Source organism: Lupinus angustifolius, chromosome LG15 (assembly GCF_001865875.1).
Source record: "Lupinus angustifolius cultivar Tanjil chromosome LG15, LupAngTanjil_v1.0, whole genome shotgun sequence".
Taxonomy (NCBI): Eukaryota; Viridiplantae; Streptophyta; class Magnoliopsida; order Fabales; family Fabaceae; genus Lupinus; species Lupinus angustifolius.
In genome coordinates this window covers 421,264-436,064 of record NC_032023.1, presented here as the reverse complement: position 1 = coordinate 436,064, position 14,801 = coordinate 421,264, and the positions used below count along the sequence as shown (strand labels likewise).

At 29.1% G+C, this 14,801-nt stretch overlaps 2 protein-coding genes across 3 annotated transcripts; one reads left to right on the top strand and one right to left on the bottom strand.

The window, feature by feature from the left end:
* On the top strand, positions 6,937-7,900 carry LOC109327322 (PLAT domain-containing protein 3-like). Its single transcript, XM_019560413.1, has 3 exons — positions 6,937-7,046; positions 7,136-7,693; positions 7,731-7,900. The coding sequence occupies exons 1-2, from the start codon at positions 6,975-6,977 to the stop codon at positions 7,661-7,663; spliced, it is 600 nt and encodes a 199-aa protein (XP_019415958.1). The 5' UTR covers positions 6,937-6,974; the 3' UTR covers positions 7,664-7,693; positions 7,731-7,900.
* On the bottom strand, positions 9,490-14,235 carry LOC109327466 (inactive TPR repeat-containing thioredoxin TTL3-like). Of its 2 annotated transcripts, XM_019560622.1 has the most exons (6): positions 12,775-14,235; positions 12,067-12,262; positions 11,231-11,403; positions 10,672-11,005; positions 9,766-9,893; positions 9,705-9,716 (listed from the first exon to the last, which is right to left on the bottom strand). In XM_019560622.1, coding segments are annotated over exons 1-6 (1,836 nt in total). In that variant the 5' UTR covers positions 13,779-14,235; the 3' UTR covers positions 9,705-9,715. The 2 variants fall into 2 exon arrangements, with proteins under 2 accessions (XP_019416166.1, XP_019416167.1); XM_019560621.1 differs by having other exon boundaries at positions 9,490-9,893.

Genomic DNA, 14,801 nt, shown 5'->3' with positions numbered 1-14,801 from the left:
TTTACATATCGAATATCTTATAAGTTTAATATAAATGCAGGTGTGATATAATATTTTTTTATAACCAATTGATAACTATTGATTCTCTAATCCATACACACTTTCATAACAACAGTAAAAAATTATTAATTACGAGTCGAGTTCTTCATTGTTTTGTCACAATTTATGTTTTAGATTATGGTCATCATATTTATCTATAATTATAATATGAGATTATAAACATAAAAAAATCACTTAAGAAAAAGAAGCAATTTTTTGCTTCTTTTAGGGGGTTTATAAACTTTATTTGTAATCAAAGTTTGTTAGCAAATAATATTAGTCTCTAAGAATGTTATAAACTATTCTAAATGACTTATAAGAATTAATTATGGCACCTAATATTTGTTATTTGTTGAGTCACGACCAGATTACTTTCTGTTGGATGAGACACGATCGGAGAACATCCAACCACCAGGAAGTTCCATTGTTAGTAGGATATGTGAAAATTGGAGAGACGTAAGTGAGACACCACGTTTTGAACCAAAACTTTAAGGCATTAGTTCAACGAGTCTTTTCTACTTACAAACTTTTTCACTCATCCCCTCATATCCAACATGGACTTCACATTTAATAAACCAATAGACTTCATACTTGAATAAACCAACAATCTTCCCCTCAAGTGTTGGTACCACACACTTCCAGGTCTATTCCCCCTTAAGTTCATCATGTCTCAGCTATGATACCAATTGTTAGACCAGATTGCGACTGAGCAATTTCATTGTTACCAGGGTATAGGAAGAGTGGAGAGTCACAAGTGAGACACTACGTCTTGAACCAAAACCTTAAGGCATTAGTTTCATGTACATTTTCTACTTATAAATTCTTTCGTTCCTCCCCTCATATTCAATGTCAAACTTCACACTCGAATAAACTCAACAATCCCCCCTTTATGTTTGGGTACCACACAGTTTCTGGTCCACTCCTCCTTAAGACCATCATGTCGCAGCCGTATTCATAATGCATAGTAAGAATCGATCTCGAATATATTCATAATATGATTATTAGTGTCAATTCTTGCAGTAAACACATTATGACCATTAGTGTCAAATTCTCTAAATAAACACACTATATTTTTACCGAGTTAGTTCATAAAATTAATGAGTCAGATTAATGATCATACAATCTGTGTCATATGACTCTCTAATATGTAAATTTAGCCGGATGAAAATCACCTATCACAAGTTGATGTCATCAAGCCTGTCTCGCCTAATAATATGGTATCATGTAATGTTTTATTTTATTTTAGCAAGAAGAATGAAAGGACACGTAAGAATGTATATTTTATAATGACATACATGATATTATATTTTTAAATGAAATAGGGTTGAGGATACCAACTTAAGACAAATGATCATCATCCGAAGTGGACACCATAGCAAGCTCTACTTTTACTAGAAAGTTTAAGGTACTGCAACCACAAATAATATATTTCCTCAGCTTATAGTGGGTGATGCATTTATTTCAACAACGTGGGTTCTGTTAGTAACATTCAGTCCACACATGAGGCTTTGAAGTTATTGGGCCTATACCCCTAATTTCTATCCTTGGTTTTTTTTATGATTAATCCTAGAATGAGATTTGTTGTCCCCAATTATATTCATAAGTCTGTCTCAAACTAATCACAATAAAATAAAAATAGATCAATTATAAATGTTTAATTTTTAATTGATGTAATATATTGTGATTGTTTGGACAGGTTTTCAGACATTTTTAGGAACTTGAGTTCATTGTCCATTAATCCTATTCATGTTTTATGTACATTGGTCTATACAAATTGCATAATATCATGAATTGCTATTTTGAACATTATCCACCATTAGGAGAATTTATACGTAACACAAAATTAAAGAAGATGAATATATCATTAAATTTGTTAATAGTTAGATGTATTTTTCAGAATTACCACTGAGACTTGTTCAATCTCTTCTTCTTTGTTGGTAAATGTTCAATCTCTTTTCACTCACTTAAATAACGTAATTTTATTTCTAATCAATTAATGTAAGGATATTTTGGTAACAAAAATAATATAAGAACTAAAACTCCAAAAGTGTTTTATAAATTAAAGAGGAGCAAAGTGAGTAAATGAATTATTTTTATTGTCTTTCAATTTAGTTGAGAGTTGCTATAATAAAAATTAGAGAATAATGCAATTTATATATGTTTGGTCCAAAAAGAGCAAAAACAATTCCTCTGTCGGTGATTGCACCTCACTCCTTAATTCCATGGCCATTAAAGCTTCTAACAAGGGAATCCCATATCTAGGTTTACCTACCACCAACTCAAAATATAAACTTTATGATTAGGAGAACTGAATTGTCATATATTAAAAACATATTAAAAATTGCTTTGGTTTCATATCTTTTATATATACTACCGTGTTGACATGCACTGTCGTGCCTGTCAACCCGCTTTTCTATCATTTATAATGTATAGTTTGTATTTTATAAATTCAAATATAATTCTTTGCGGTAAATTGACGGTTGAATTTATTCAATTGGTCTAATATTCAATTTTTTAAATACACTTTTAAAATAAGAAGTTAATAAGGATAAAATAAGAAAAATAATATTATATGATTTTTTGGTAGAAATAAAAAGATATTGAGGGCAAAATAGGAAAACACAAATTACACCATGATGGGTGGTTATTTTGTGTTTTCCCTTTATTAATAGTATAGATAACTTCCATAAATATTACTTTTATTGTGAGGAAACATTGTAATAATAGTTAATTAGAAGCACAATACATACAAGGGAGGATTATATCATTTAGTTAGTTATAAGATGTTTTGGCTATGTTATAAATTCTTATAAAAAATATCTTTTGAGAAAGCATAATGTTGTAATATTTGATTTAATTATCATCTTATGAGATTTTTTCAAAAGTGTAATCTTTTTTAGTATTTCAAAGAAAACAATACATTCTACATTTAAAAATAACGCTTTTATTAGTTTTGTGTGTGTTCAATTATCGTAAAACTATTTACAACTTATACGTTGCAAAATTGAATAATATCATAGTCCAATGAAATTATACACTCACTTTAGAAAAAAAATGTATATTGTCTTTTAATGAAAGTTAATAGATAATAAAAGAATATGAGACATTTAGTAACATGAAATTGAAATTATTTATAGGTTTTGAAGCTTAAATCTAACATTTAATTGAAATTAAATGAAATCAATTATCTCAATGTCTTTTAGTATATTTTATCTTTATATAATAGTAATGATAAAGTTGAGATATAAAAATTATGTATATTTAATTACTTAAATACTTATCATGAATGTTTTGTCTTTATATAATACTAGTTTTTACAGGCACTTCGTGCCTGCCTGCGAATATTGTATGATACTACATATTATATTTCATTTTTGAATTAAAATGTATTTATTGTGTTCATTGTACTTTATATTATATTTTTTCTGTGATTACGATAATGTTTAATTTAGGTGAGATGTGTGGTTAATTAATGTATTGGTAGTAGTTGCTTAAGATTATATAGTTTTTTGTAAAAATTAAATAATGTTAAGGGCAATATAGGAAATGAAAATTACACCATGAGAGAAGTTATTTCAAGTTTTGGCTTTATATATAGTATAGATATATAGTATAGATATAGATATAGATAGATATATTAATAATAGGGAAAATCTATTAATTATACTCGTTAGTTCTAACCCAAATTTAAAAGATTATGGCATTTAAAGTATTACCTACCCTAAAAGATATTGTTGTCATAAGTTATTAAATTCATTATGGTGATACTTCTAGTGTTTTGTTATACCCCCCACGACGACAAACCTACTCCACAAGAAATCGCCTTTTATTTCTTCATTTTTATTAGTAGATGCTAATATTGATGGAACCTGCCTTTCAAATAAATAAATAAAATAAAAAATGATGGAACCTTTTCGAACTGAGAAGAATATGCTTCGATGGGAGAGTTCAAGAAAATTAAAAGAAAAAGTGTCACATCAGTTTTCGTGTAGAATAGAATTGGAATTAGTGTAAAATATATAAAACAAAATAAATTATAATTGTATAAGAAAAGTCATACAGATTAATATAAAATACAAATGTACGTAATTGTGTATCTATTATCTAAGATCCCTTTTCTCGAAACACATTTGACTAATTAATCGGATATATTTATTTTGCTAGTTATTATTATATCTGGAGTATTATTACACTTTTTGTTGTTTGAATAGAAAAAATAGAGAAATAACTATTATGTTAAGCATTAACTGAATGTGGAACGAAATTCTTAAAATAGACTTTAGCCCTTAAATTCCATGCTAAAGGATTAATAATTTCAATTAGATCTAGTGACGATCTAGGACGCGGGAGCAGGGTGTGCAACAATGTTAAAAAATTTAAAAAATAAATATCATTATATATAAAAAGATAAAAACATTAATATCAAAATTACAAAGTTTAAATGTAGTTAAACAAATAAATTACACACTATATATAAATTAATGTGAAGGTTGTTGAGCAATTCTCACTCAATATGAGTCACTAGATTGACATTATTTATGTATCTCTCATTCAATTGTGCAATCTAATTCACAATCTTTATAGCTAAAAAATCTCTTTCTATGATTATTGTGACAACAACTAAAATCATTGCAAACAAAATAGAATATAACATAAACAAAGTAGAATAAAAATAATAAATTACAAAGATTGAAAGAGGGAATAGAAACAATGAAACAAATAAAGTATAAAGGGAATGAAACAACTTAGAAAACAATGAATAAAAACAATGCTAAACATATACCGAAAACAATGAAATAGAAGTAATAAAACAAATAAAAAATCAAATAGTTTTATTCGAAGGTAATGAATAAAAACAATGAAATTGGAAACAATATTTGGACAATGGAAAAATGAAAGTATAATAGTAACAATGAAATAGAAAAAAGTAAGCTCTATATAGATCCTTCTTTTTTTAGGTAGTCTTTTTTCCTACCTAGGTAATATATTTTTTTTAAATTTATATGGTTGATAATTTATAAATTACAATGTGACACTGTCACTGATTAGATCTATAGTATTGATAATATATTGATTATTTAAAATTAAATGAATTTATTCAAAATCAATAATAAATATATAGATCATTCATCTTATATCATCTAATAATTTTTCTAGCCAAAATGGCTTTGAATGGGGTAAGCAGTATATATTCAATACTTCAATGAGCCATGTTATTGGGTTATACCAATTCTGATTGTAACCTAGTGTATTCCATATACATTTTGTGACTCCTTTCAGAAAATGTGTTTTTACTCAACTACTGATTAAATAACTTGAATGAATGTGCAACAATTTTGAGTCTCAATTTGTCGATCAGTTTATCAAATCAAAGAGTTGGCTTGATTTAGTTTGAGATGATGATGATATAACAAATATTGGGTAATAGAAAAATGTTAGTTAATATATTCTAATAACTTATGTGTATTGGCCTGGTTTAAGTAGTTAAACATGTGTTCTTATCCATATATTAAAAAATAAAACTATCAAGCAATATATATACTTAGGTGTCTCAACATATTTGAGAAATTAGTTTAGTATATTATATATATGTCATGATATCTTCATTTATTGGCTAAAATATTAGTTTATGAATTAAGTGGAAAAAAACATCAATATCATATTTTGACTCAAAACTTCAAAGAACTAAGTTTATAGGTTCGTCCACTTATATGTTTTTGACTCACTTAGTTTTACATAATATGAGATTTCTTTATTCACACTTAGAATATACAACATTTTCCTTTTAAGTTTGAGTTACTTCCCCTAGGGTATCGAATACACTACAGTTCAACTCTCATCTCCTTGTATGGTTGTTGGCTTATCTTGTCATTAATGGAGCATGTGTGAGACCTCTCATCACAAAGACTTTTGAGACAAATACCACACATGAATCTATCGTCCACTTGTCACTTCAATACTTAGTGGTGTCGTCGAATCATTGGCTCTGATATCACTTGATAAGAAATCTTTCCCCAGAGACTAAAGTTTTCTTCTACGTGCTAAGTGAAAGAATCATATAAGTAAGTTCAACAACACACATTAACTCCAAATCTTAAGACATTATATATCTAATTGTTAATCTAAATATAAATTATTTAACTCATTAATTAACTTCTATATAATATGGAACATCTTCAATCATTATTATAACTCCCAACAATATAAAAGAATCATCTATACGACATAAAAATAAGAATTTAATAAATAACATTTTAGTAAGAGATTAATATCTATGTGTCATTGATGTATTTTAGATAATTAATATATCATTCATTATTTATGTATATTAATTTTATTTAAGAGTTAATAATAATTAATAAATGAACAATGAATGATGCATTGTTATAGTGAAAACTTTTACATTATTAGTGTAAAAACTATATAAACTATTTTTTCTTTTAGTAGTTTTTAAAATAAAAATGAAAGAGATACTTTTTTGTATAAAAAATGAAAAAATATGGAATTAAGTTTAATTTTAGAATTAGATGATATCTCATTGAATAATTTCCTTTGAATCAATTAAATTGATTATTAAACATTACTACTTGTTAAGAGTAAATCTTACTTTAAATCTATAACAAAAAGAAAGAGAGAAATATGTATATATTGTTATTGCATCATCCATTCTTCATATTGGATTATTATCAAATTTTCAATATAATCAATACAAATAAATAGTGAATGATATACTAACACTACATAAATGTTTACATAACATTATATAGATATTACAGTAAAAAAAAATTAAAAACAATAATGACCACTAAATGAAAAAACAAAATGTCCTAAACAATAAATATTTCCAATTAATTCCCATCCACCTTCCAATATCATATAACCCACATCTCAATATATTAATCATCTCATTCCATCTTCATTCTATTCATCTCAAAATGGCACCTACAATCAAATTTCTCCCTCTAATATTCCTTCTCTCCCTATACTTCACCACACCAATTATATCCGTAAGTTTTCTTCTCTTTATATACTTTTTATTATAAGCTAAAGTTAATAAAAATAAATATCTAATGTTCTAAACTAAATTTTAATACAGGGAGAAGAAGAAGATTGTGTGTACACAATTTTCATTAGAACAGGTTCAATAATAAAAGGAGGAACCGATTCTATTATTGGGTTAAAACTATATGATAATTTTGGTTTGTATATTTATATTGAAAATTTAGAATCATGGGGTGGTTTAATGGAACCAGGTCATAATTATTTCGAGCGTGGCAATCTTGATATTTTTAGTGGTAGAGGTGCATGTCTTAACGGACCCGTTTGTGCCGTTAACGTTACTTCTGACGGTTCAGGTGCACATCATGGATGGTACGTTAATTACGTAGAGGTGACGTCAACGGGTGTTCATAAAACTTGTAATCAGAAACAATTCACTGTGGAGCAATGGATTGCTACTGATACTTCTCCTTATCAGCTTTGGGCTCAGAGGGATTACTGTGGGAATCAATCGGGTTTGGGTTTGGGTTTGGGTTTGCGCTTGGCCCGTCCGAAAACTAAGGTTGTCGATGATGTTGGGTCCAGGTCGGGTTATTCTATTTTGGATTCTGGTGTCCATGTTTAGGGATGTAGTTCTATAATCGAATAATATGTGATTAGGATAAGATGTGTTTTTTGAGACTTATCGTATGGTTTGAATGTATTAATATGTATCATGCAGGATATTGTCGATCATATAGTGTACTCGACATATTCTACATAGTGGTATTAAGGTTTGGATCTTGTTTTATTATGTTGGATGGTGTTGTCCATAATATTGATTTAGATAGCCATAGATGAAATGCTTATGGGGTTCTAGAGTAGAACAAGGACCTCTTTGTATTTTTGTGTAATGGTTATAAATTATTCAATAAAGATTTGGCATCACCAATTGGGTTTTGAGTGGGTGTTCTTGATTTTAATGTTGCTTAGATAAGATTTATATGTTATCTAGACACCAATTATATAATATCTTCATGTGTTTAGTACTAATTTCAGTTGTAAGCATTCTTTTATATTTTAGGAGGATATGTGGTGTTTCTTAATTGTGAGACAACTATGCATTGCAATGAAAGCAAGAGAGTAATATTCTTAATTGTGTTCATTTCTAGTTGATGCTTTTTTTTTGGTATAATTAAGGGTATTTTATGTGTAGATATCCCTGCCAATAAATATTGTTCTTGAGAACCAGTAAGACCTTATATCACTAGAGCAACATATTTTTGGTTGATGCTTGATATATCAAACTAATCATATAAATCTTATCTACATCATGTCAATATTAATGTAAAAAATGGTGATCCCTACTTAGTATGACCGGAAGTAGATATATGCAACTTTATTCTATAAACGGATACTATTTTCTGGGTTTGAACCCGTAACCTTAAAGTCATTAAGCAACAATCTTACCGTTATACCAATTTGTCTTAATTCAAGCCAATATTAATCTAACTAGATAAATAATTCCAACTTTGAATGAGGATAAAAATCTCTCCACAAAGCTCAAGTGAAGTTAACTTCACAACTAAAACTAATATCAGGAAGCTAAGGTCTAATTGTTTAGCCCATGGAACAAAGTTAAAACAAATAAATAGAAATTCAAGAAGTACCTAACATTGTATAATGATGTATAACTGAAGTTATCAAATACCTTTCTAAGGCAGAATAATTCATTCCATTTCATATGTCATATGCTTAAAGATAAATTCTTTGGTATAGCAAGATGCATGATTTTGTCCATTAACACAATATTTATGTTTGTAGAGTGTGAGAATTGTCCATAATAAGGTTCAAATAATGTTTGAAGAGTAATTAATTTTATAATAGGTAGGAGAAAGAGCAAAGAAGATAAGATATAAGCAAAATGAGATCTTAATCTTAATATTAAGATGAGTTAAAATGAAATGATGATTGCAATGGATTTTTAATAATAGTGAGATTATCAATATTCTCAAGTGCTTATTCATATTCCTATTGTCCTAAATATAATTTTATAAAATAAAAAATAAATTTTTTGATTGGTGATTGAAAAGTGTTGATAAATATTTTGGAGTGTTAATAGTGTTACATAATGGGTTTGTTTAGTTTGTGTTACAACAAGTTACACATGTGTCAATCTTAATATACCTTTTTTGGGACATATTATTAATTTACTAAAAAAGATCATGTCTATGACCAAAACTTACTTTCTAGAAGTGAAACAAAATATACTTAAATGTACAAGGACTAAAATATATTTAAGGCAAAAATTCAAATGCAAATATTATACATTTGGGAAAGAAGAAAAATAAACAAAAGCAAAGAAAATAAAATATAAAAAAAATCATGATAAACACATACTTATTCTACTTCCCATTTACATTATTCTCATTATTTTTTCCCCCACTAGACAAACAAGTTCTAGTTCACATATATATTAACTTGATGACTTTTTTATCCCATAAAGAAATCATACCTTGTTTTTCCATATGAAATAATCTGAATTAGACAAATTTATATCCCTATCCACAAAGGAAATATCCACACTTTTTCCTCAAATAGTATTTTTGTCTCTTCCCTAATAATCTATATAACATAAGTCACACTTCAAATAAATTAAATGTTCCTTTTTATATTCATCTTCTCAATGCTCTAATTCTCTTCCATGTATACTTTAACATGGTAACTTTTATTTAGCCCATAAGAAACTATGCACCACCTCTTATTTTCATAACCTGTGTTTGGGCCTCCATCAAGGCCTTGTTTACTTCTTCATTTTCTGGTGTCTCTTTAACCAATATTTCATAGTCTTGTATTGAAGCTTCCCATCTTTCCAACTACAATTTAACAATAAACATAACATATATCACATAACTTGTAAACCAAAGATGAAATATTGTGTTTTTAAAACTTGATTTTACCTAATTCTTCAAATGCTTATTCATTCACACAAAAAATTACTTATTTTTAAGGGACAATGATCTAATATTCTAAACCATGTCTCGGATCAACGAAAACATGTCATATTTATCAAAAAAGTTAAATATTTATTATTATTTTTCTTCCTATTTTTGCTTCAATATCGTTAGTGTAAGACATAGTTTAGGATACGGTTTAAACAACAGATCCTTATCAATTTTTAAGAGTTTTTTCTTCTCACAACCAAATTCCACTATACAAGTTAAGGATATTCTATTTATCTCAACAATAATGTTAGGTAGCAATGCTATTTTTTAAATATTTTCTTCAATGCACTCTATTATTATCTTATATTCATGTGTACTCACTACATAGGAGTGGTGTCATGGTTTCACATGAAATTTACCTAAAATGAAGGATAAGAGGAAAAGAGTTGAAAAATGTGTATTGGTAACATTTCTCTTACTCTAATATAAAAGTTGTTACTTATTAACCAAAAATACACCTTAGCGTTAATTTAGTGATGACAAAAAAGTTGATGATTTAATTCCTCGGATTGACACTTGTTGAGAGAGGCAGTCATACACCCCGAGAATGATTAGTTCTTTATCCATATGGTGAGAAGCAATAAAAATAATATACCTAGATAATTAAACTTGATATATTTTGCAAACAAAAGAAGCTTAGGTTGGTTACCTTGGCATTACAATGTGCCCTTCTTAGCCTAGCTTTGGTGTAAGATGGCCTTAAATTAAGGGCAGCATTGCAATCTTCAACAGCTTTTTCATATTGACTTAATTTTGATCTACAAGCAGCTCGGTTGCAAAGCAAAAGAGAGTTATATGGGTCATGTTCAAGGCCTTCTCCATAAGCAACACAAGCTTCAGAAAATTTTGATGCCTTGAAAAGTTCATTCCCTTTTGTTCTAGCACTTGTAATAGCTCTAACTTTTCTCAATACCTTATTTGCTTCTTTGTTATTTGAGTCTAGTCTAGTTGCTTTATTAGCTGCTTCTAAAGCTTCTTCAAATCTGTCAACAAAAATGAGTCGATATAAATTTAATGTCGTAATAACAAATCAAATCAAATTGATTAAGTGATTATTATCCTAAAATCAAATCTGAAGGTGATATATAAAAAAATGATTATGTTACTGTATAAGAGTTGATATAGATTATCATAGAACATGAAAAATCACAATGTTCTATTTTTGGTGTATTAAACATGATGCAATAAAAAAGTTTGTGAATACTAACCTGCCAGCAACCAAATCAACCTTAGCACGTGTAACCAACAAATTTGCATTACCAATTGGTCCAAAAAACTTAGTACACTCATCAACATCAATATTTGGACACTTTGACATTACTTTTTCTGCATCTTGATGCCTATTCAGCTTTAATAATGCTTCAGCTTGTAATGCAAATATCTTCAAATAAAACCAAACCATAATCATATTAGCATAGTCACACATGCAATAGATGTTTTTTTATATGGTTACTTTATGATATAGCTTTATGAATAGAGATATGTTGTCTCAAATCGTGTCTTAAATATTAATAAGGTGTTGATCTAGTGGTGGAAGGTTTCATTGGATCTCCAAAATCAATGGTTCGATTATTGAGAGCGACACTTGTTAGGAGGGACAGCCACGAACCCCGAAAGAGATTAGTTCCTTGCCCAAAAAAACGTGAGGGGTACCCAAAAAAATCGTGTCTTAAATTCTGTCTCGTGCCCGTGAAAACATGTTGTGTCAATTACAAATTTTAAACATTCTTTATTATTGTTTTTTATTCAATATCATTGGTCCGCGAACAAAGTTATGGACATTATTTTTTTTTGGTACTGCCAAGGGTTCCCTAGGAACTAATCTCTTTCGAGGTTCGTGGGTGCCCCTCCTAACATATGTCGTTCCCAATAATCAAACCCTCGACCTTGGAGATTCAATAATATCTCCAGGAATCGAACTCTTGACCTTTTGGTCATCCTGAGATCTACTGAAACCTTGCACTACTAAACCAACACCTTAATGGTAGTTAGAGACGAGATTTGGGACAACAGATTCTTGTTATAGCTTTATAATAACTCTTACCTGTGGAGCAGAATCTGCACCAGATAATATAGCATTGTTGGTCACAGTAATAAGTGTGTTCCAATCTCCTAACCTACGAGCTTCAGTGCACTTGTGTAAATGGATCTGAAGATTCTTAACTTTAGCAACTTCATCAGGATCTGCCTCTGCTCCTGCTTGTTTATAATGATACAATGCACTATCTACATCTCCTAATCTGTAACAATTATCAAATTGCATGAAAAAAACAGCACAAACAATTAGTGACATTACAAGTAACAACAAACAAATATGTGAAGTAACATAAGCTTTTCAAATTTACCCTTATGTCACAATATGTTTTCATTTTTATCGGAATATATAGATTGCTTTCTAGTGATGTAAGGCCCCGTCAGAAAGACCAAAAAGTCTTATTATAAAGGATAGTCACGTACACCGAAAGCGATTAATTTTTTAAGAAATACTTTTGGTAGTACCGAAAAAAGATAAAGATTTTACATCGAAATATGAGTTTCCATAAAATATCCTTATTCTCTCTTATCTATATCTGCATAACTTATCAATGTTTATAGTCTTCATTGCTATGATGTTCTAAATTCCAATGAAAACCCATTATTTGCATGACTAAGAATCTAAAACTACACCAACCAAATAGTAAAATTGACAAATACTAAAACATAGAGGCTTAAGTTATAATACTTTAGGATATATTAAAATGAAAGTACTTACCTAGAGTACAAATTTCCCAATCGATGATGAGCTCTATGGTAATGAGAATCAATTCTAATAGCTTCTCTGCATTCAAAAACAGCCTCCAAAAGTCTTCCAAGAGCAGTTAAAGCTGCACTTCTATTGCTCCTATAAGAAGCTTTATAAGGATCAATTGCAATAGCTGCATCATATAGTGACAATGCTTCTGCAAATCTTCCATTTTTATAATCCTCATTACCCATTATCTTCAATTGTTCAGGATCCATTCTAGTTGATAAAGCCCTGCATAATTGTTCTTTACTTGGTTTAACAACCTCTTTATTCCTATAACCAACATTCTCCATTGTAGTCGTATTATTATTATTGTTGTTGTTGTTGTTGTTATTTGTGTACCCTTTTGTTCCTTTAGCAACATTGTAATGATGATTTTCCATTACATTATAGGAACTAGTGTTTTGTCCACTTTGTCTAAGGTTACCTAAATTACCATACAACATAACATTGCTAGAAGAGGCTCTAACAAGGTTGTTGTTACCACCCTTTGATTTTTGATGATCAGCTATCATGCTTTCAAGCTCACCAGAAATTCCAACAACTTCTCTAGGCACTTTTCTTCCTTGATTGACATAGCCTTGACTCGGCGCGACTTTCGATACACCTCTAGTGGCTCCTGAAGAACCACCATGCAATGCCATTGCTGTTTCATTTGGTTGTTGTTTCCTTTGTTGAGCAACATGTTTTGGTGTTGTTGGAATTTGAGGAATGTTGGATAAAGAAGGGGATTGTGTAACAATGTAACTAGATGATGAATATTTTGAGGCAATAGATGAAGTGTTTTCAATTGAAGCAGCAGCACTAATGTCCGATCCACCTCTACGCCTTTTCGCGAATTCGCTACCGTTGATCGAACTCGTCGGAGTCGAGCCAGCAGAGACTGATTTTCCTGACCATGAACCTCTTCTCCTGAACACTGCTGATATTAAGCCACAACCAGATTTCCTCTCTGGTGAAATATCTCCCATTTTTTCTTATTGCCTAGCTTATGTTGCACAAATGTTATTTTATATAGTTGAGTATATGATATGATATGAAATTATGATATATCTATATGTATGATATGATTATGAATGACCACTATTTTCCTAAGTTGACAAAATATGAAAGTGACTTCTAATACAAATTGAAAAATATTACAACACCTTATAAACCAAAAAATGTATGAGAAATTGAATACAAATTGAAAAAGAATTTATAAGGGTACTAAGTCCCAGGAGATAATATATAAAGCCTCCTCCTGGTGAGGCTACAAGAGAACACAATTTCTTTCTATCCTCTTCTCCAAGACCCTTTTGAAATTGCAAAGATAAAATCTAAAAGAGATTATTTTGAGAGAGGAAATTGAAGGAAAAAGAAAAGAATAATAAAAGGGTAAGTAAGTTGTTTTATTCAAAAAACAAATATGGCTAAGGTTGCATTGAATTTTGTTGTTCTCTACTCTATTATTTTTTTTCTTTTTCCTATTTTGTTGTTTATGTTTTTTGATTAGTTTTGTTGGATAGAGACATGAAATCCTAAAGACTCGGTCTTTGGGTCAATGAGGATGTCTACAATTTTGGAAATGAAAAGGGTGGATCATGAATTCATGTTATGTATTGTTGGAACAGCAAAGAGACAGAAAGGAAATGATTTACACTTTGCACGTTGTAACATGCCAACCATTATAACTATTATTACATATTAAATTTTATTTACACCATTATAGTATAAAGTCAAGGAATGATAGCATATGTATATATTGAATAAAGATATTTCTATATATTACGAGATAATTTATCTCCTTAAATTTATTCAGTGTTTAATACATGCCTTATTTTTTCTTTCATAATATATTTTAAAATGGAAACTTTTTAGAAGAAGGAAAATAACATAAATGTCAAACATTAGATAAATTATTTCCTGATATAAAGAATATTTTATTCGGGTAAAGTAATTCACAAAAAATATTGTTGAGAACCAACCCCATAGGAATGGCGTGGTGACACTGA

Bases quoted from the DNA above. Each gene is read 5' to 3' on its own strand.
- LOC109327466 (XM_019560621.1), bottom strand. From the start codon at position 13,778: ATGGGAGATATTTCACCAGAGAGGAAATCTGGTTGTGGCTTAATATCA. The intron at 12,263-12,774 runs GTAAGTACTTTC...TAATTGTTACAG, and splicing joins TTGGGAAATTTGTACTCTAG to ATTAGGAGATGTAGATAGTG. The intron at 11,006-11,230 runs GTTAGTATTCAC...TTTTGTTGACAG, and splicing joins GTTGATTTGGTTGCTGGCAG to ATTTGAAGAAGCTTTAGAAG.
- LOC109327322 (XM_019560413.1), top strand. From the start codon at position 6,975: ATGGCACCTACAATCAAATTTCTCCCTCTAATATTCCTTCTCTCCCTA. The intron at 7,047-7,135 runs GTAAGTTTTCTT...ATTTTAATACAG, and splicing joins TCACCACACCAATTATATCC to GGAGAAGAAGAAGATTGTGT.